The 23,555-nt window shown below is 37.7% G+C and overlaps 1 protein-coding gene across 3 annotated transcripts in view; it reads left to right on the top strand.

Moving 5' to 3' along the window:
- CALCRL (calcitonin receptor like receptor) overlaps positions 1 to 23,555 on the top strand; it is a 99,980-nt gene that overhangs the window by 64,616 nt on the left and 11,809 nt on the right. For all 3 annotated transcript variants that reach the window (XM_025460440.3, XM_025460437.3, XM_035697391.2), the window contains 4 exons: positions 16,326 to 16,452; positions 19,601 to 19,754; positions 21,215 to 21,275; positions 21,361 to 21,427. In XM_025460440.3, the coding sequence (XP_025316225.1) occupies positions 16,326 to 16,452; positions 19,601 to 19,754; positions 21,215 to 21,275; positions 21,361 to 21,427 (409 nt within the window). The remainder of the gene's footprint in view (positions 1 to 16,325; positions 16,453 to 19,600; positions 19,755 to 21,214; positions 21,276 to 21,360; positions 21,428 to 23,555) is intronic.

Below are 23,555 nucleotides of genomic sequence, written 5' to 3'. Positions count from 1 at the left end.
AAAATATATAGAGCAGAGGTAGATGAAAATTTGAAGCCAAACTTTACAAAATTAGTAGACACATAAGACTGAAGTCATGTCGTAAGAAGAGAGCCAAAATCATTATATAAATATATTTGTTTTAGAAACTCAAACATTATAGGCCTTCTTAATTGAAATTTCAACTTCTAGGTCAATTTTAGTGTCGGTATACATGGTACAGTACAGAAACTGGTGTTTTGTATGAATAATGGCAATAGGATTTTATATATATTATTAAATCTAATAATCTAAATATAGTGTGGTTAGGTTACTTTTCCTTGTTTGGGCGGTCATCATTAATATAGTTCGCTTATATTTTGAATTTTACTTGAAATTTACTTCCTTTTTTTTGGAAGGAAGCAGTCAACTCCAATTTCTTGATTTAACCAATCAATAAGCGATTTTTTTAAATGGATAGGAAAGTAAATTCCAAATCATGCATAGAATAATTTATGCATTAACATGGTTTTCATAATTTTTTTATCAACAATAATTCTAGAATGCAGTGTGTAGAGTGAGTAGCTGTATTTCATTGTGTCTTCATTACCATTGTCATGATCTTCTTCTTTTCTTCTTCAACAATTATCTTGGGACATTAGCAGCCTCAGAACGAGCTAGAGTAGTAGCCCATCCCAATAATCCAAACCCAGAAATCATCAGGCAGCTGGATGTTAGATGCATGTAACTAGAGCAGCAGCTCTTGGCCCACCGTCCATCAAATATTCAGAGTATATCGAATAATAGATGAACCCACCAACTATTGTCATATCTCATGGCTCCAAAAATCACAGGATCTAGAGATGCATCAGAATTGCTGTTTTTTGGAAAACTTTAAAAATTCTTCAAGATCAGTTATTTTGAGGAATCCACATAGATACTTGTTAATGGCACTTTTGATTTATAACATTATGTAGGCACCTCTAGGAACTGATTTCAGAAAACTCCACTCTGAATAAAGCTAATTAGGTATTTGTGCACATCTTTATATTTGACATGTTTTCTTTAGTAAATTGTGTAAAAATGTATCGTTAATCGAAAAGAATTTTTATCCTAAAATACAGAAAACATTTCTTAAAGATTTAAATTTACTATACTATATTTTGCAACAAGTTATCAAAAGGTTCTTGCTCAAAACAAATGGCCAGTTCTCAGTCAATGCCTTTATAATGAGCTATGTCCTATCAGTTGCTTACATATAGCTTATTAAAACTTCATGTCTTTACTCTTAAATATATTCTTACCTCACTTATGATTTTTTAAGTGACTACTGTCTTTGGAGTTGGGAAAACTTTTTTTTATGATTGTATAATAGATTAAATATATCTGTTCTAAGAAGTAGAAAATAAATCATTTTCCAAAATGATAAATTTTATTTTTTTAACCTTTAAAAAGATTTTATTTATTTATTTATTTATTTGAGAGAGAGAGAGAGAGACCATGAGTGGGAGGAGGGGCAGAGGGAACCAGCCTCCCCACTGAGCAGGGAGCCCGATATGGGGCTCGGTCCCTGGATCCTGGATCATGACCTGAGCTGAAGGCAGACACTTACCCGACTGAGCCACCCAGGCGCCCAAAATGATAATTTTTCAATAGAGTCCTCTGGTCCATACTAATATGTACTTTATGCTAACGGACAAAGTGAAGAAATGTTGCTGATGCTAACAAACTTATTGGTGATATATGGCAATGAAAATTAATATTTAGTGACATTAAAAACAAAATAAAATTATAATTTCAAATTCTCATTTAGTATATTAAAATGACTAAACAGTCTAAGATATGGTTAATTCCTTTTCTTGTTCACGAAGACAGGGTCTTTATAATTTAAAAATACCAACTATCCATATGACTCTCAGCTCTTAGAACGAAATAATGCAATTAATTACCGTTAAATTTATGCAGTACTCCTAGAACTCAGATTTTTAGTTCATGAAAATTTCATATCTATGGCACTGTCCCATACCGCACAAACACACTGAGAGAATTAATTTAAACATAACTAATATTAGCTAAGCTTCTTTGTTTTTAACCATGAAAACTCTTACAACTATGACTGAATCTCAAGGAGATCAGCCTCTATCCTAAAGGTATAAAATAGAAATAATATGAGTTATTTAAGACTGTCTTACAAATCTTGGGAAAAAAACTTGCAAATTCTAACCATTTCTAGCCTCAGGAAAAAGAATTCACTCCTTAATTAAAAACAAATAATCATGAGAGATAAGACTTCCACTTAAATTTGCAATATTTTTTTAAAACTCAAAATCAATTTAAGCATGTTACTTAAATAATTTTAATACTCTGTAATTTTAATACCCTACTGAGCAATTTCTTATATTTTTGCAGTTTAGTTCATATTCACTTCTTTTACTGCTTTGTTATGTACAAAGCATGTTAACTATTTTTATAATTTAACATTATATAATTCTTTCCATGTCCCTAAAGAGTTTTAAAAACTATTATTTAGTCATTTAATTGGCTGAATAATATTCCATTTAGTAAGCTGACAAAAATTTGCTAAATTATTCCTCTATTTTTGAGCACTAACATTACTTCCAATTTTTCCTATTCATAAAAAACACTGCAATGGACATTTTCAGATACAACCTTTCCCATACTTTGCACTATTTTTTTAGGCTACATTCCCAGGGACTTGGGATTTCTTGGTCAAATGGTATATATATTTTTATGGTTCTTGAAATACATCATCTCAAAAGTGTCTCAAAATAAACACATTTGAAATAAGTTCATGGGACGCCTGGGTGGCTGGCTCAGGGGTTGAGCGTCTGCCTTCGGCTCAAGGCGTGACCCCAGGGTCCGGGGATGGAGTCCCACGTCGGGTTTCCTGCATGGAGCCTGCTTCTCCCTCTGCCTGTGTCTCTGTCTCTCTCTCTGGGTCTCTCATGAATAAGTAAATAAAATCTTAAAAAAAAAAAAAAAAAGAAACAAATTCATATGTACCTCCTAAGCTGATGCAGTTTTTTTTTTTTTTTTAGAGTGACCAGGCTTTGAGGAAATACCACCAGCAGCAATCTGTTGCATCTTGTCAATTTTCTTCCCTGTCCTTTTTCCTCATCCTCTGTGGAGTCAGCCTTGCAACAGCTCTCCAATCTATCCGCTTAGTTACACCTCTACTGCCAGCACCACCAGCCTTGTCTTATCTAGCCGCAGCAAATCCATATTTCACCACCTTCATTAATTCTAAACAATGCAGCCACAATATTTTCAAAGCTTTGGATCAAATACAGATAGGATATTTTCATCCTTTGCTTTAAAAATATTAAAATCTTTCTACTGTAATTTATATAAAATCAAAATCATTAACGTATCCTCTAATTGAATATCTTGCCTATCCTCCCACCCTCGCCTACTTAAAGGTATTCAACTTTCAGATCTAAGCATCAGTTCCTCAGTGAAATCTTCCCGAATTCCTTAATCCAGCATTTCTAAAACTGCAACTAGTGACAGTGGATGCAGAGTACATTTTTAATTGCCATTAAGGAGACCACCTATCTCTATCGATTTGAAACTAATGCAATTGAGACCCTTTATTCATTAGAAACACAAAGAAAGAGGCAGAGACACAGGGAGAGGGAGAAGCAGGATCCCTGCAGGGAGCCCCATGTGGGACTCGATTCCGGGACCCCGGGGTCACGACCTGAGCCGAAGGCAGACTCTCAACCACTGAGCCACCCAGGCATCCCAGAGACCCTTTAGATTTAATAATGTCTTTTTATTTTCCATGTAATAAGCCAAAATATTCAAGCACATTTAATATCTGAATGACAAAAAGTTAAGAAGCATAGCGAGTATATTTCATGCCAAAATCAGTAGTCATACAAAAAAAAAAACAAAACAAAAAAAAAAAACAAAATCAGTAGTCAAAACGAGAACAACAGTCTTTTCAAATACCAAGTCGAATGGTCCCAAATAAGTTTGAATTTAGCAAGGATGTAAATAAAGTCCTACACTAATTCCATAAAGTCAAATGTAAAATTAACGAAGCTTCTTCATGAAAGTGTCTATGATTTAATTGAGCAAATGCTTGCTGTGAACTGAGGCAGTAGTGAAAACGATGAAAACTGCCAAGTGAAAACAATGCTACGAGCCAGAATATACCAATAAATGCAAAGTATCCAATTCCAAACCTCTACTCAGACCTGTCACTTACTGTGTCCACTGTGGACTGATTTTGTAAGAGGAAAAGCAGATGTTATAAGAATTGGCTTATTGACAGGGAAGCAATTGAAGAAAATAATGTCTACTGATGAGGGACTCAAGGTACCAAGCCAGAAAAAGACAAGATATAGGGGCACATTAGATGACTTGAAGAATCCAAATGACTATACTTGGGAATAGAGTTTATATAGTAACATAAAAGTAATTTGGCTCAATTTAAAAAAATAAAAAATACCAATAGCTAAACAAACCAGAATGAACCACCAATTGACCAACTGGCCATCCTGTCACTCAAGACAGAAATTAGAAGTCAATTTATTGGGAATTTTGAAATGGAGGATTCCTATACTGGGTTAGTTCATAGCTAGTCCTAAGGATCCATAATGCTACTTCCAAACCCACATCTCTGAATGAGCAGTAATTTAATAAAGAGGATTATAATGAGTTAATATTTTTAAAATAAAAATGCATAATTTCAATATCAGGGAAGTTAGTGTTTGTGAAAGTATTTTATAAGCTAAAAGCAAATTAAACAGAAAAACTGTACTGTTGATTAGTAATTTAAAGAAAATCTGGTTCAATATTTTTATATCTGTATTTAGGTTTTTTTTTTTTTTTTGAAAATTATTTATTTATTCATGAGAGATAAAGAGAGGCAGAGACACAGGCAGAGTGAGACTTGATCCCAGGACCCTGGGGTCCCACCCTGAACTGCTGAGCCCCCCAGGCGTCCCCATGTATTTAGGCACTTTACTTAAGAATGCAAACACTATTTAACTAATACAAGTAATTTTAATTTTTACTTGAAGTCTTTAAGTTTAAAGCTTTAGAATCAATTTAGTTTCTCTATGGAAAAACACTTTTTAAAAAATACTATAACTATATGTGTGTGTGTGCGCATATATATATGCTAAGTACTTTAGTTTTAAAGATACAATCTGTAGAGTCATACCTCACTTTATTATTTCATAATTTTATTATTTTTTAAATATTTTTATTTATTTTTTAAGAGAGAGAGAGCATGAGCTAAGAGAGGAGCAGAGGGAGAGGGAGAGGTTGGAGGAAAGAACCTCAAGCAGAATCCATGCTGAGTGTGGAACCCTATGCAGGGCTCAATCCCATGATCCCAAGACTATGACTTGAGCCAACACCCACTTGGGTACTCAACTGACTGAACCACCCAGGCACCCCACATACCTCATTTTAAAAGAGAAACTATAAATTTCTTGTTGCCCCAAATGTCGTTCTCATATTCTAATATAAATAAGCCTTATTTTTTTCATAAAGAAAGTTTTTAAAATTGAGAACACTGTATACAATGAATTTATATATCTATTATTTTCTAAAATTTCCATGCTCTTATACATGATATCTTGCATGCCACACAAAATTTTGTTAAACCAAATGAATGTCTTGCCAATATGTGGAATTTGGTTCTTGCCTCCACATAAAGAAAAATTAAGGTTTTCAATTAGTTACATTGCTTAAACTTTATGCAGATAGTACAATTCACTGTTCATTCTCTAATGAACTTAAAAAATCTTTAATGATGAGTTACCATGAGAAATGCGTATCTGATTTCAGGCATAAGTTAGTTTTAACAGATAGTGTAACACAGTAATTAAAAATGTGGGATATATTCAAATTTTGTCATTGCCACTTATTAATAGTTGGATTTAGCCTGATTCCACTTTTCAATAAGCCTCAGTTTGAGTCATAATGTTGTTTAAAATACTGGACAAAGAAGATTTACATAGTAATTGGCATGTAGCAATTTCTCAATAAATGGTAAGAAAGAGGTACTAATGGTATCATTGGACCATATTCATCATGTAGGCACAGAGACTGCACTAAGTCGTCATCTAACATTAATTAGCCCCATCTAATAGTAATATAAAGTGGAAAAAGAAAAAGCTAGTGTGGAGGTACAAAGAGCTACGGGAAGACAGAGGAAGGAAAGACTCATTCTGACTCATAGAATCAGAAGATTCCTAAAGTGATAACCTCACTGAGATCAATGTTAAATGATAGGTAAAAATTTCAACAGGTAAAAATTGTAAACCACAACCAGTGAAGAGATCACCCATCGAGTCCAACACCTGATTTTCTTTATGTTCTAAGTAGTTAACTAAGTTATCCAGACTTCCTCCCAATCTGTGTTCTTTCTACTTGGTGTAGTAATTTTATTTGACTTTGTCTTTTGAAAAATGGAGCATTTGAACAAAAAGAAGTAAAACTACAAATTATTTTTTTTCTTATTATATAATTTTTTTCTTATTATACATTCTCAGGCTTCAGGTTAATCATGAAAAACCCTCTTCCCAGTAAGACCAAGGTACAGTTTTCTAAATATGTTTTTATGTGTCCAGACATCCTGACTCACAGAGAGTGCTTAAGAGTATGTTCTCTAGAGAGGCACCTTTGGTCTCAGATATCACCCCTGTCATTCAAAGAACTTGTGTAGCAAGTTCTTTCATTTCTGCAATCCTTAATTTCACATCTTATTGTATCAGTATCTACATCATAGGTTTGGCCTAAGTACTAATATAGTATATATTCAGTGTTACATGGAATGTCTAATTTGGAAACGTTATCTATTATTGGCATAGTTGTCAGTCTTATTAGTCCACTGAAACATTTTTATATAAACATTTAGCCCTGATAGGCACATTATACCAGTGGGTGCTTTTAAAACAGAATGAAAAAACACAATTTTTAGTTTTGTATGTGCTACATTTATAAAGAAATTGTCATAATGTTCATGTAGAAAAATAAGTAAACCATGAATGAAAAATTTTATAAACAAATTAGTCGTATAACTATACCAGAAAAATTTATGGTTAAGTAAATTAGTCAAAAATAATAAAACTATGCTCACAAGATACCATTTAGCTTTAAACTCAGTGCTTGAAGCCATATTAAAGAATTTGTAGCCTTTGATTTTAAGACATTTCTATGATACGCTCCTCAGAACTACCTACCAACCATCCCCGAACAGCAAGTAATGGAAAGAACATCACAAAGTTGGTTCCACGAGAGCACAAATCATCCCTGTTTTGTTTGTTTGTCTATAACACATTCCAGGGCTTACCTAGCACGAGACTTTGCTCGTAGTAGGCACTCAGAACATTCTTGAGGAGTGAAAGACATGAACTGACTTGGAAGTTTGTTTCTAAGACTGACTTTCCCATGACTTATCTGTGACCTTTAGACAAGTCCCTTGAGTTTATCTGGCCTTCCCTGTTGCCATCAACAAAAAAAGCATTAGAGTAAGACTCGTTAAAATTCTAATCAGTAGAAGAAAATGTATAAAACGATATAGGATACTCTGTGGCTAGACTGAAGGAAGACCAAGACCACTTCAGAAAATACTGACTTGAATGGTTAATGAAGCCCCTACAAAGAGTCAAGAGCCCTAGAAATTTTAGTGTTCTTCCCACCAACCTGGAAACATCCTATAGGAATTGAGGTTTCACATAAAATCATTGTGTGTCGAAAAGCTAGCAGCCTCTTTTTCTGTTTCTTTTTTTCCCAAAGATTTTATTTATTCATTTGAAAGAGAGAGCAAGCAGGAGCAGGGGGGAAGGCAGAAGGGATGAGGGAGGGACAAGGGGGATGGCAGGGGGGAGAGGGGAAAGGGTGGAGAGGGAGGGGACAAGGAGGAGGGAGACAGACTCCTTGCTGAGCAGGGAATCTGACTAGTGGCTCAATCCCAGGCAGGATCATGACCTGAGCCAAAGGCCGATGACCGACTGAGCCACCCAGGTGCCCCTCTCTTTTCTGCTTCTTAACCCAGCTCCCCGCACTGCAGTCATTCTTGCTCAGTCTTTGGTAGAGGTGACATATTTTGTCTGTTAATTCAGGGTTACTGACCCATCCTAATAAAAAGAACCAAGAACCAAGCAAAAAAGTTGATTTAGGGTGCTGCTTATTATTTAGAGAGAGAAAAGAAAAAGTCTCCTACTCATCCATGCTTTAAATTAGAAACAGAGAACTCAAAACACTATTTACCAGATATACTTCAGTTTTATATTAGAACCAATTAAAGGAACGAGTCAGAGCGAGAGATAAAAAGAAAGGGAACCAAAAGGGAGGGGAACAGAGAGACAGAGCTTTGGGATTTGCCAAGCCCTGAGAGGCAATGACTCTTACTCATAATGATCCTTAGAAAAACAAAGCACAACCCTTTAGATAAAAAAAATAAATAAACTTTACCAGAATTAGTTATAAATTATATTTTAATTACTGTTTAAAATTTGAGAGCATAACAAATCTTGCTCTTACTTTCAACCCAGATAAAGGGCTCCATCTTCTTGCACATAAAGGAGCACATGTAACATCTGAATTGTATGGGGGCGGGGGGAGAAATGGCTCTTTTTTTTTTTTTTTTTGACATCTTAATTTTTCTGACATTTCAGACACTGACTCCAAGTAATTTCAAAGCCAAGTTGCACATTTGCAACTATATAGACAATGATGTCATTTCTAGGTAGTTAAGGTCCTATATAAAATTCAGCAAAAATTCTACTCAGTTGATAGGCCAAACTTTCTTTCTTTCTTTTTCTTTTAAATATTTTATTTATTTATTCATGAGACATACAGAGAGAAAGAGAGGGAGAGATAGAGGGAGAAGCAAGCTCTCCACAGGGAGACTCGATGTGGGACTCGATCTCGGGACCCCGAGATCATGACCTGAGCTGAAGGCAGACACTCAACCAGCTGAGCCACCCAGGCATCCCTAGGCCCAGCTTTCCTAATAAAATAATCCTTTAATGCTTATATTTATGCTTTTCAGGACAAGTGATCCAAATCTCATCTTTGTTTTCTTAGATTGTTCTAAATATAGTCAATCAATGTTGTGAACACTTAATCTCAATTCCAGTTTCTTCATATATGTCTTGAACTAGAACAACGTGTAGTTTTCTTCTTTAAGCTAAGAATTGTCACCTAAAAACTGTTCATGATTCAACCTTCAAGTCAATTTTAAACAAGGCTAACCATGTAAAGAGATCCTACAGAGGAACATAGAGCACAGAGTCTTACTCTACAGACCATATCCTGACGTGTTTGTTTTGGGAAATCAGAACTTTGACTTAGTAAGTTGTTTAAAACCTGGCAGATGTGCCCCATCAGAGGTTTGACAATGGCTGAGTTCAGAAACAGTCATCACGTGGTCCCTGAGTAACATCTGTCTCCGGGCCTCCCCAGGATCATCCTGGCTTTCTCAACTCTTTGGTCCATTTCACTCCTGGTAAGTTCCTTAATGCACTAGGGTTCCAAGACACATTTTCTTCTGCTTTATGTATCCTAAGCTCCCTTCAGCTTAACACTGAATATTGGTTAATTAACCATAGTTTTTCATGTAATATTTTATTAGATCATACTCATTCTATTTCCAAAAAAATGAACTTTGATCAATGTGGTGAAAAATCCATCCACCTCAAACTAAACATGGTGAGAACAAAAAACATTCCTATTCAGTAATGTGAGTCTTGGTTGGAAAGCTTTTTAAACATGTCCACTGTAATTATATAATAAAAGCATTGTATTCCCACATTAGAGTATCAGATTTAAAAAAGGAGGGAGTAGTACAAAAACCAATAGATTTGCTCTAACAAAAATCAGTTCCACTCTAATATAATTGCTATTACTGGTTTACGGAGAAGAGTCCCAGGTATGGAAATACAAAGTAGTAACTGAATTAAAGATCTTGGGCTTATTTTCACCAGCAAATTCATTATTTAAAGCTGTAACTAAATGTTAAGGATCACATATTTCTGTTGATATTTTTGATAAATATGCAACTTCTTCATAAGTGTAATCTGTTTTGCGTGAGCAAGTTAAAACATTAGTGCTATTTAAGCATAGCTAAATTTTCACGGAAATAGAATGACAAATCATTTTAAGAAAACAAATGACCCATTGCTTGATGTTAAGACTATAGGCACTTGAATGGATTGAAACTTCATGATCTGAAATAGCATAAATAATATAACGTTCCCTCCTCAAAGTCATAATATATTTTGCAATTTGGTTTTCCACTCTTGCGGGCCTCGTTTATTTTGCTAGACTGTACCCACAGATATGACTATATATTAGGAGAAAGCCAAAGTAAACCCTCCGACGTGTACCATCTTCTTAGTAGTTAGGAAAAACAAAAACCAAAAATGACTGGATAATACGCTGTTAACATTTGCTAACAGAACATTAAAATGTGATACAAATGAGTATGAGCTTCAGAATCAAAAATTCTTTTAGTAAATTATGCTCTTTAACTTTCTTCAACTTGGAATAAATAGAAAACAAGGTGGAGTCTTGCCTTATGCCTTTATTCACATTGTTCTTTGTGCCCTGTAAAAACTCTAAGCTTAATTGAAAAAAAAAAAAAAAAGACTTTGGCTCAGGGTATCTTCTTAATCTGCTTGGAATGGTTTTCTCCCCTATCTTCTCCTCTCCAGTTCTATCTTGAGTCTCCCCATCATTTTGGTCATAGTTTTTATTTCTTAATCCTATTTTAGTTTCTAAAAAACATGTAACACTATCAGGAATCCCATGACGTAACTTATGTGTGTATTTACCCTCTACTCTCACATGAATGACATCTGTATTATTCAGAAGTGTTTCCTCAAAAATCTAGAAATAGTGTAAAATATACTACTTATGCATCAAGAAACAGTTCTGAGTGATGAAATGTATAGTAAAAGAGACAAAAACCTTAATTATGTTCTTAAAATTCAACATTCAAATTCGACAGATCACTTAGTAGGATTGTGATCGGAAGCAACCTACTTCCATTTTATTAAAAGATAATGACACTGCAAGGGCTTATTATGTGACATAATGAATGTGAAGTACTTATCTCTGTGTCTGGGATGTTCTAAAAGCTCAATAAATGGTGGCAGCTACTGTTATAAATTTTATCTCTAAGGGGGGTTTTTTGAGGGGTGTAAGAGGAGGCCTGACTGTTCCTACTTTTGGTTTCCTGCCCATTAGAAGACCATGAAGCGGTCTTGCATGGGGCAGCTCACACACGCGAGAACACCATTTGGCCACACAAAATATGCCCATTTGTTTGTGCACCCATACTCATGTGTTATGGTAAATGAGCAGTCTTGGAAGGAAGGCAGGGGCGAGGGAGAAGGCAGTCTGATGGAGCAGGAGCTTCTTGGATTCATTGATCACCTCGGTTGAAACACTCTTGTGGTCTTCCTAGTGTGACCAAATGGACCCGCCGCAGCCTCCAGAGAGAGCTACTGAGAGAGTGTATCACTGTGTCGTACCTAACCTGCTGAACCCATCCAGTCCATGGTCCCCTCCGTAGACAAAAGATAGCTGTACTCCTTCTCCTTGTAGTAGACTTTTTGCTTTCTGCCTGCTTTTCTCGCAGTGTTCCAGCTGGCATGAGCTGTCCTCCCAGACACATGGTTAGTGTCTTGTTGGGGAAAGAGCTAAGCATTAGGGAATTAAATTAGACACACTAGCATAAGAAAGCAGTACTTGGTAGACCGGGCTGTTCTTCTATTGCTTATATTTCCTCTTTTCATTACTAGTTTTGCTCAGGAATAGTAATGAGTGAAAGTAGTTTAGAAATTTCAGGTCAAAACCAAATGGAAGACAAAGGCAAGTACTCTGTTGATACTGTGGCTGAACCTTGAATGCGGGGCAGGGTGACATTTGGGGCCTGGATGGGACCCCTGGGTGGCTCCGTCACTTAAGCGTCTGTTGATTTCAGCTCAGGTCATGACCTCAGCCCTGCATTAGGCTCTGTGCTCATTGGGGAGTCTGCTTGAGATTCTCGCTCTCCTCTCTCTGCCCCTCCTCACCCACAGGCGTGTGTGTCCTCTCTCAAATAAATATGTAAGTCCTTAATATTCGGGGCCTGTATGATAATGAAAATGGTAATTTGGAGACAACTCTGGATAGGATGAAATTCCTTGGGAGATAAATCAGGTCGCTTGATCTATTGCTCTTCATCACAGGACACTGTCTTTCCAACACTAAATTCTTTTACTTTGTGACAAAAAGACGGCAATTCACCGTTTCATTGTATTACCTAAAATACAGGACAGTTTTAGATTACTAAGGTGAGACTTGATGCTGTTTTATTATTTGTGAGAGAAGACCATTAGGAAACTTGATTAAAGTCAGCCACGTGATAACTGTGTTAAAAAATAATAGCTCACTTAACATGGATGAGATATTATGCTAAACTCTAGACGTGATTAATAATCTCACTTCAGTTTACAGCTAATCCTATGAAGTACTATTGTTACCTGGATTTTACAGATGTAGAAACTAAGGGTTAGAGTTTTAAAATAACTTGCCCAAGTCATAGTGTCAGCAGGTAGCACAGGCCAGGTGTTTGTAATATTAAATTAAAATTAAAATTAAAAATTAAAAAATAAAAATTAAATTAAAAACCTTCAGGCCACGTTTCAAAACCCACTTTGAAGTATATGTACAGATTGGATGGTTCCTCCTCCTAATCATTCCAAAAGAGACCTGAAAGGCATAGGTCCCTTACACACGAAGGATAATGGGTTGTTAACATGCTTCCATCAGCTGCCTCGATCATTCTGCTCATCAAATTATGTACTGAAATAGTATTCTAAAATAATTATATGTAAAAATATGAGGTGGAAACAATCCAAACCCACAAGCCACATCTTCTCTTCTGTGGCTATGCTAGGGTAGAAAGGGACATTATAACTTACGAAGAAGGCAGAGGGACTTTGTAAAACATTCTCCAAGTGTATGAAACAATTGTTTTAATATTCTGAGTAAAATAGGCACATTTTAAAACTTAGAGTAGATGAAACTGGTTTTAGGTTGACATATGAAAAAAAAAAAACCTGGATATTTGTAGGGTTTTATGTAAACAAACCAATGTGTTTAACCATGTACGTATTTTGGTTTTCATTTACCAATTGATTTTATTCATGCTGATGAACTTACATGTGTCAATGAATATGTTTAGAGAAAAACAATATGCATCACTAGAAAAATGGGAACATTTTTTACCCCAAACGTTGATAGAAAACATGTGTCAGATAGCATCTGTCTGCATTTAAGTCGCACAGGACCTGGAGGAAGAATTGGAAAAAAACTAAAACCACAGCCATAGGCGAATATTGTAGATAGTGGGACATATTTACACAGCACAAGGTGAATTTACTTTGCAGTGGTTCAGTTCAACACAACAACATGAACAGTTAAGCTGGATAGGAGGGTTTCTAAAGCAGAAGTATTTGGCTTGAATATGTATGTGGACCGTATTGTCTAGATAATTTTGTAAGACACTCAAAATAAGCTTTACATCTCTGTATTGAAATGATTTCATGCATCCTCTTAAGGATTGGTTTGGCTTTTATGTTAGATATTTTATTTATAATAGGATTTCATTTTATTATTTCAAAATTTTGCCCATAATATGGCATTATTTTGGCTCTCCAAGGGGAAAGTGCGGAATATCCATGTATCACAGAGTAAGAGAGTTAGAAGCAATTTATTTTTGCTAGTGGACTCTTGATAACTCTATCTTTAGAAGAGAGTAGATGCCAGCAGGTCATTTTTAAAGTTCTTAACTTTCAAGCCAGATTGAGGTGGGAGCAGAGTCATCAGAAAGGTGTATTTCTGTTCCCCAGAAATGTCTGTTCTGGGGAACAGAAATACACGCTCTCCTAGAGTAGAAAAGGAAGTTTAAGTGTACACGAAGAAAATCAAAATTTAATAAAAAAAATTAAAATTGTTTTCAACTAACTACAGTTAGCATTTCATCTACTTATTTTTAATGTTCGCACACATGAGTATTACAAACACCAATAGTCAATATAAATGCTGTTCACTTAGTGTTCCTTAGCTCATCCTTTGGCTCTTCTATCATGAATTGCTATTTTCAAAGGCCTCCTTTAGTGTTTGTTTTCCTTCATTACAACTTACTCTTTACAAACATTTCTTATTTGCTGTCTAAGCAAACCTTCCCAGTATTTTGGTCATAATTTGAAAACTCTGAAGCTTTGTTGTTTATATACATGTCTTAACCAAAGGACCTAAATATAAGTGTGCTCAGCAGGAAAGGGCAAAATAGGCCAGCTAAGAAAAATATTTTTTATTTCATTTTTCCCATGATGATAGTTGAGTTATTCAAATTCCGTTCTGAAAAAAAAAAAAAAAAGTGTCTATTAAGCAGTTTTTCCCTAAACAATAGTTGGCACTGCACGGACACAGGGTAAGCTCAAGGAAGGCATTTTAAAATAAGACCACGTGGACATATTTTATGTGTTCATAGTGTTCATCATAAAAGAGTGATTACAAAAAAAAAAAAAAAAAAAAAAAAACCACTCATGATACAAATGCCTGGAAAAGAATATTCTTTTCTAGACCTATTTCTCACATTCATTGATTTTCTTCACTCTCAGGGAACACAAAGCTCTCCTCCCAGCTGCCGTATTTTGTCAAAATAGAGCCACCTTTGCATCGATGTTGACTTTACTTAAATAGTAACAGCCGTCATGCCACTTCTCTGTTAAAAAAAACTTGTGAAGATTTTTTTTTCCTATAGAATGTCATCTATACTCTGTTTGGTCCCTGCCTGCCTCTCACTGCTCTCATGCGCTGCGAAGTCGGACCAAAGACACCCTAATACGAAAATACCAGCATCTTCCAGCTGTTTCTGTCTTAAAGGACTCCAGCTGGACTTGGCACACTTGCCCCAAATGACTGTCACGCTCAGTGACTGACCCAGAGCCATCCCACTCATAGTTTCCCTCTTAGAACCCACTTCTGTGGAAGGCATGTATGGAAAATCAGTAAATACTAGTTTGGATTGAATTCACTTCTAGGCCCTTTAAAATACTAAAGCTGTGTATAAAAATCGCAGATCTCTAGCTGGAAGAAATTTCAGAGCCAACGCAGCTTAAACCTTGCATTTTTAAATATAGACAACCCAGGCCTCCAGCCTAGCTATAATATCCCGGGCACATAGTTTATTTAGGGTAAGGTGATGCAGTGATAAAATTAAATTATAATCTCCTGGAAGTTTCCAGAAGAGAAGTCATTAGTTTGTGTTACGTAGGGGGGGATTATCTAGGTTGACCATAGTAATATCGCGTAATTCTGTAAAAGTACAAAATGAGCTTTTAAGTCTCTTCAACGAAATCGTTCCTGTCTTCCAACAAGTGTTTTGTTTTGATGTTAAATATTCAGTTTCAAATGGATTCCTTTGTATTAGTTTAAATATAAGTGATCGGATAAAATGCTTCATGAAGGAGGGAGAACTTGGGTTGATCTTTGAGCCCAGGTAAGGCGGTCGTACGTGGGCAATCTGGTAGAGGCGATGTGGGTTCGATCCGAGGAACGGCATGACTTATCATTAACAGTGACTTTTCCTAAAATTCATTTCTATATGAATTCCAAATGGCCAGTTCTTTAATTTTGTTTTATGTGGGAGGACCTCCAGCCCAAGGTGGTAATATTTTTATACCCTCGTGTGGCTGGCTCAAATAGAAAAAAAATGAGGAAAGGTGAACAAACATCATTGGTTGCTGAGTATATATTTTTTATCAATTTATCCATCCTGAACACAACGTTATCTTTCTCAGGGTTGGTGTGCTAATCACTACCACCACCCAGAGACTCCGTGAATAGAACCACCACAGACAATCATAAACAGGCTATTTAGACAGAACAATCGACGTGGCATGATGAAAAGAGCATGATCTGTGTAAGATTCTGATACATAAATCCAAAGTTTTCAAATTAATTAGCTGCAGGATTATTTTTTTTTAATTTTTTTGATCAATTAACCTCACTGAATCTCAGTTTCTGTGTTTCCGGAATAAATTAAAACATTAATCACATTGAGAGATTCACAGAAGAAATTTACGTAAAAGTTTGGTACGAGCAGATTTCTATTCCCACGTGTGTCTACCTGCACTGAAGCAACTCGTCTGTCTCTGTTTAAGGAATCACAAGTTTTCCCTAATTAAGATTCTATCGTGAGTGAATCTTGAGGAGAAAAAAAAAATGATTCTCGCAGATTTGGAACAGCTACTAGGAATTGTGGATGTGTCTTATTCGGATGATTGTAAATAAAAATAAAATATTTGGTTTCTCTTGCCTTTTAGGAGCTTAAGCTGCCAAAGGATTACCTTGCACAAAAACCTCTTCTTCTCTTTTGTTTGTAACTCTATTGTAACGATCATTCATCTCACCGCCGTGGCCAACAACCAGGCGTTAGTGGCCACAAATCCTGTAAGTAAAACGAGGTTGTTCCCTTAGGTTCAAGAGTTTAGAGGGAAAGAAACGTGTCGGGGGTGGTGGGGGGTGGGTGCGTAGGGTGCCCTGATATGTGTGAATGTGTGTCAGGACTCTATGTTGATATTTTAAGGTCTGGCATATAAAGACTACGTGTATCTATACTCCAGTCTATGAAGGCAGACGCATCTCAGCCTTTCCCAAGTCATAAAGGTTGACTATCCAAAGGAGGAACGTGTCTCTTCGCTTCCATGATTCATATACAACATACATACCCCCCTCCCCCATTTTATGGCTGGAGTCCCGCTGCTGGTAGGACAAGAAGGGCTTATGACCATGTGACATTCACTCTATCGAATTTAAGAAACCAGTCGAAGCAACTGACTACAGATGTAGCTCGAAAACACAAGGCGTGAAAACAGAAAGTCTTTAATATGACATATTTGGGATCGGGTTGACTTTCAATAGTTAATAAAACCCCGGGGGAAAATGAATCATACACCCCCTGGGTAATGCTAACGTCTCCTGAGGTTGGACTTTTAAAGGACTCCACCAGGTCCTCGGATCTCAGCCAATATTTACGAGTTGTTTCCTTCTAACCCCTCTGGAAGCACAATTTGTTTTGCTTTTGGAATTTTTTTATTGAGGTATAGTTGACATACGATGTCACAGGAGTTTCCAGGGCGTGACCTAGTGACTCCACAGCGCTCTGCGTTGCTCCCGGGGAGTGTGGCTCCTGCCCATCGCCCTGCACCACCCCGGCCCCGTAGGCCCCGTCAGCGATGACATCTGCCCGCTGCACCTTGCGCTCCTGTGACTCCTTCCTTCCGACCCTGGAGGCCTGTATCTGCGACTCCCCTTTCCCCGTCCTGCGCACCGCCCGCTCCCCTCCATCCCTGGTTCCCTAGCAGCTTGTTCTCAGTATTATGGGGTCTGTTTCCAAAAGCATAATTCTAATTATGTCCTAATACAAAAGCCATATTTTCAAAACATAAACTAAAATTTATGTACATCATCAGTGTATAGCTTTTATGCAAACTAAATGCACATCTGAGCTATATTTAACATTATCGGCGTAAATAACAAACATATTTTCAAATATTTAAGATCATCTGCTTTCATAATGTTTGTGGTATCCGTATGAGAGCTCTGGACCCGGATTTGTGCAGGAGCGTGTATGCAGGGTGTCCATCACGTGGTCTTTTGAAGATGAAGTTATCTAGTTACTGAAATCAGGAAAGGGAAGGAATTTGCACTGGGGGCATCAACAAACAACACTCTATGCATTTTACATGTAGTTTTAGGGTAATTTCCATAATCCTGAAATTCCCTGCACTGTTTGCACATATGTACCCGGACTGCGTAACCCTGTGTATGCTCCACTCTCGCTGTCACAGGGCCAGGAAAGGCGCTGGGACAGAATGAGCAACAGAAAAGATGGGCGGGCGGCCTACCCTATGAGAGGGACTTTCTCTAGAGCGAAGAGAAGCTTTGTCACGAAGCTGCAGAGCCAGAGACTCTAAATCTCACATTTACACGTGTTTAACGTACAGATGGCGAGCGGTACTGTATTTCTGGGGTGTTCTCAGAAAATTCATTGTTTGTGTCAGCAGTGCCCTCCGTAGAAATACTTCTATGAAGCATGTTTAACTTTTTATCATAGTGGCTTTTTAAATATTTTATTTATTTATTTATTTATTATTTATTATTTATTTATTTATATCATTCATTCATTCATTCATTCATGAGAGGCAGAGACACAGGCAGAGGGAGAAGCAGGCTCCATGCAGGGAGCCTGACGCGGGACTCGATCCCGGGACCCCGGGGTCACGCCCTGGGCCCAAGGCCGACGCTCAACCGCTCAGCCACCCGGGCTGCCCATATCACAGTGGCTTTATAGATGAATGTTTTAAGTGAAATCAGGAGTAAAAAGCCCATTAGATATGCATGTCTAAAAACTAGAACATATAAAAATTGGAAGCGAAAGTCTCTTATTTCTCTATAATATAGTTGGATAACTCATTTGTACCCTTGAGAGGACTTTGTTATGCTTGACATCGAGAAACTTTATTTAAAATTTAATGCGGTGCTCTCTGCCGATGTATTTAATGGAAGAACAGGTTTTATAAATGTCCGCGGGAAGAAGGCATTGTGTAGAGTCATGAAAACAAAATTGGAATTGCAAGACTCGTGTTCAGGGTGTAGCTTTGATCGATGTTGCCCGAATATTAGCACATCACTTAACTTCTCCAGTATTGAGTTTTCTACCCGTAAAATACGTGACTGGTGATAAATAGTGCTCCACAGAATTAAAGATTAAATAGAACGAGCTCTTAAAAGTATTTTAAGCTAACTAACATGCACATCACAATTACTGGTCTAGGAGATCCCGCTATGTATTCTCTAGTGTATCTCACTTCTGGTTTTCTCTTTAATGGAAAAAAAGTTTACTTAGAAAAATAATGATAACTGCCACCAAATATTTATTGACCAGACTGGAAATTGGAAGCTGATGGGAGTAATTGGCTATATATTTCTGGGAGAGGTTTAAATTTATTCTCCTTTCTAAGGGAGCAAAACATATCTCTGACTCATGTTTACTCCGTGCTTGAACCTTCCTCTTCTGATCTCCTTTAGAGAAGAGAAAGTGGAGATCTCAGGAAAAGGGGAAGGAACCCTAACTTTTTCTTCTTTGCACTTACATGAAATCTTCAAACCTCATATTTGAATAAGATAAAATATGGGCTCATTAGATTATTATTTGCTAAGTAATAATTGCATTGGTAGCAGTCAAATGTGGGACTTTTGATTATTGGGCACTCCTCCTGGAAAAGCGTATTTGGAAAATACACGTTCATCCCTGTAATAAATTTGGAGTTCACACATTTCCCGGGGTGGGTGGGGGGTGGGGGAGGGGCATATATCATTATAAATCTTCAGGGTCACTGGTTAAAGACTGGATGAAGATGAAGACTTGCCTTTTCCAAATCTGAGTCATGAGTGTATAAGACTTTGTGGAGAGGAGAGAAAATTCCATGTTTCTGTATAACAAAGCTACACCAGGCCGTTGCGCTACATGTGAATTCACACACTAACTATTGGTGACTTGCTTTTTTTTTTTTTTTTCTTTTCTTTTTCGTCACAGGTCAGTTGTAAAGTGTCTCAGTTTATTCATCTTTACCTGATGGGCTGTAACTACTTCTGGATGCTCTGTGAAGGCATTTACCTCCACACTCTCATTGTGGTGGCGGTGTTTGCGGAGAAGCAACACCTGATGTGGTATTATTTTCTCGGCTGGGGTAAGTGCCAGCGCGCGTGTCCGCGGACTCACGTTTTCAGAAAGCTCTTGGAGGATGGAGAGCTCCCTGGTAATCAAAATATACTTGCTCTTAATCATCCTTAAACAACATCAGGTGATTAACCTTTGCTTATTGCTGTAAATTGAAACATATATACACTGAGAACCACTGACTCATTGTTTCCAGGAGTCACAGGTCAATAACACAATGTTGGGCTTTTTTTTTTTTTTTTTCTATTTAATATTCCAGTGTGTATCTTGGCTAAACATGCAGTGGCTAACACAATAGAATTAGAAGCATGAATCAGGGATTCGGTCTTCATCTTGTTAGAATTTCCTTTTCTCTATGTGCAAAAATCCCTATGCACTGGGCTTAGCCAGCTTTGAAATTCCAGTCTAAAAAAGTTTTTTTTTTTTTTTTAAATAACGTTTTATCTCAAGAATAGAGAGATCAGTGGTTGAACAAAGCCATACAAAAGATCTATTTTTTCCACACAGTCTCCTGCTGTGGTATTATTCACGCAGCAATTAACGATACACTTCTAGCATATTTTTTTTCTGCGTTTTTTTTTTCAGTTTTTATTTTAATTCCCGTTAGCTAGCACACAGTATTATATTAGTTTCAGCTGTGCAATAGAGAGCTTCAGCACTTCCATCCATCACCCCGTGCTCATCACGAGTGCCCTCCTTAACCCCCATCACCTATTTCACCCCCCAAACCCCCTCCCCGCTGGTGACCCTCAGTTTGTTCTCTGTAATTAAGAGTCTGTTCTTGGTTCGTGCTTTAGTGTATTTTTAAAAAAACAACTAGAATAGTGCAAAATATAAAATGCTGAAAATGAACTCAATTAGACTAGTTTCCAGGACATAACTGAAATTATAGTTATGTACATCAATCTGCCTGTCTACCCAGTAAGACAATAGCTACGGATATACGGAGGCACGGGCACACACACACGCTATCGCCAGGGTACGTGGAATATTTAGTGTAGGTCACCTTTATAAAACGTTTCTTCATGTTGGAAAGATCTGAAGCAGGAAGCTAAAAACATGCAAAACCTCTAATACATAGACCCTCTCTCCTCCTTCACTTGGTCAGTCTCAGCTTCCCACCTCTGACCGTCTCTGAAATATTGGCTAATTCCTTATCACAGAAAATACATATAAATCCTAAGCCTTGGGGCTTAGGCAGCGCATTTATGGCCTTTGGCTCTGAAGTCCACTGATTCGGAACGACTTCTGTTAGAAGAAAACACACACACGGACACACAAACCTGAATATATCAACACCTCATACTTTGCCATATTTACTGCTTGACCGTACAGATGATATTTACTCATATAATGACCAGTTATTTTTGCTCCTAGAGACCCCTGAGTTTCATATTTTATGACACATTTTAGGAATTCCATCTGTAGAGAAGGTTGCCTGTTTATCTTCTTTTTGTCTGCTATTTACAGGATTTCCACTGATCCCCGCCTGTATACACGCGGTTGCAAGAAGCTTGTATTACAATGACAAGTAAGATCATCTCTCTTTCCGATTTCTGTTGGAACTAAATAAAATGAAAATCTTTGACATGATTTTCCTGTTTCTTCTCCCCAAGCTGCTGGATCAGTTCTGATACTCATCTCCTCTACATTATCCATGGTCCGATTTGTGCTGCTTTACTGGTAGGTAACTAAAATTTTCCCTTTTTCCATCATGGTTCATATTTCAACTTTATTCCCCGAATCATCTGACCTATGGGATCTTTCGGGATCCTGGTGGACATAAATGACATGTTCACAGTGTTTAATTGAAGACGGTTTAACAAAAGTGTTGTAGCTGAGGAGTTGGCAGGAAGGGCAAAGGAGCTAACTGGAAAGGAATGGCCCCGCACCAGGGCCCTGTAGCGGGAAGTCGTTAATGGTTCTAGACCTACGAGGGGACGAGAGTGTTACTGGGCTTGGGCTGGTGCTGGGAGGGCTGGTCCAAAGGAGCGGTGGCCCCGAGTAGAGGAACACAGCCACTGCCCCAAACCACAGTCTGGCAGGGAAGACGAAGGAGGAAGAAATACTCTAACTTCTCTCTTCTCGGCCCTGATTACTTGGCCAAATGCTGTAAATGTCAGAGAGCAAGCAGCCTGGGCAGGGAGGCCGCCCTTAGAGAGGGAGGCTCGGGCTTTCCTGGGCGCAGAGCAGAGCAGAGCGTTGAGCTAACGACAGGGAAGGGCAAGTGGGGAAACCCTCTACACCTGCGATGGTAACGAGAGGGAGTTTACAATAAGGAAAAGAGTCTAATTTGGAAAAGAGAGTGTTGGTTAAGCTGTTGTTTTATTATTATTAAGTTTTTATTTATTTATTCATGAGAGAGGCAGAGACACAGGCACAGGGAGAAGCAGGCTCCATGCAGGGACCCCGATGCGGGACTTGATCCCAGGACCCCGGGGTCACGCCCTGGGCCGAAGGCAGACGCTCAACCACTGAGCCACCCGGGTGTCCCTGTTGTTTTATTATTATAATGATCATCACTTAATACTAACACACCAATTGGATGTTTTCAAGTGTGGTCACAGGGAAACAGTCACATTCAGTGTTTTCATTACATTATTTCAATGGGGAAATAAATTCACATCAATATGCTTTTTTTTTTCCCATAGAGCATTAGAGACCAGAATGCAATTAATGTCTGAGATTATGATTACAGCTGACATTCCATCATATATAAAAAGATAAAGGTGGCATGTTTCTCAGTCAACATTCAGAGCTTCCTAATCCTTGTTTTCAAATGCTTTTTTTTTTTTTTTTTTTTTACACAGAGATTCTTCTATTGTTTTGCTATATTTGCTAGATGCAGTGTAGTGTACAGTGGTGTTAGAATCCTGGTGAAGGGGATCCCTGGGTGGCTCAGCGGTTTAGCGCCGCCTTCAGCCCAGGGCCTGATCCTGGAGACCCGGGATTGGAACCCACATCGGTTCCCGGCATGGAGCCTGCTTCTCCCTCCTCCTGTGTCTCTGCCCCTCTCTGTCTCTCTGTCTCTCTGTCTCTATCATAAATAAATAAATAAATCTTAAAAAAAAAAAAAAAGAATCCTGGTGAAGCCATCCTCAAAGGCTTGTCCCAACTAGAAGGGAAACTCCTGGAGGCTGAAAGCCTGGCCTTGAACGCTCCTTCCACCTTCTACTTGCTGTATGACCTGAGACAATGGGATTAATCACTGTTTCAAGTGCCTTATTGGTAAAATGAAGGATAAATAACAATAGGGACCTCTAGTCCTTTTAACAAGGAGTTCAATGACTTAGTACAGATAAAGGGCTTAGCCTGGCACGTGGGAAGCACGTGGCAAGTGTCGAACTTCTGAGCTGCGCCCGGCTACGCAAGAGGCAGCTGGAAAATTAACGCGTGGGATTCATCGTATCACTATGGGAAGTTTAAAATACCTTAATGTAGACTCTAGTGAGAATCTCACAGGCAGAGGCGTTTCCTTCCTTTCTGCCCTGCACACCCTGGGGACACGGTGACATACTGCACTTAAGCTGCACCTTACGATACCCAGGCCTCGTCGTCCTAGAGAGTCGGCGATAAATCTAGCTCACCCACATCAGGCTGTCTATATCGGAGCCAGTTCTGCTTTATTTTTAATTTTAATTATTATTTTTTTAATTTCAATTTTATTATTTTTATTTTTATATTTTTATTTTTATTTTTATTTTTATTTATTTTTATTTTTTGGTGTGTGTGTGTGTTTTCTGGTGTTTAATCTCTCAGTGCCGTTGTGCTCCCTCCCGCGATTAGGGAATAAAAAGAACAGATACCTTGT

Source organism: Canis lupus, chromosome 36, assembly GCF_003254725.2.
Source record: "Canis lupus dingo isolate Sandy chromosome 36, ASM325472v2, whole genome shotgun sequence".
Taxonomy (NCBI): Eukaryota; Metazoa; Chordata; class Mammalia; order Carnivora; family Canidae; genus Canis; species Canis lupus.
The sequence above is the reverse complement of the archived record's forward strand: the minus strand, read 5'-3'. Positions and strand labels throughout refer to the sequence as shown.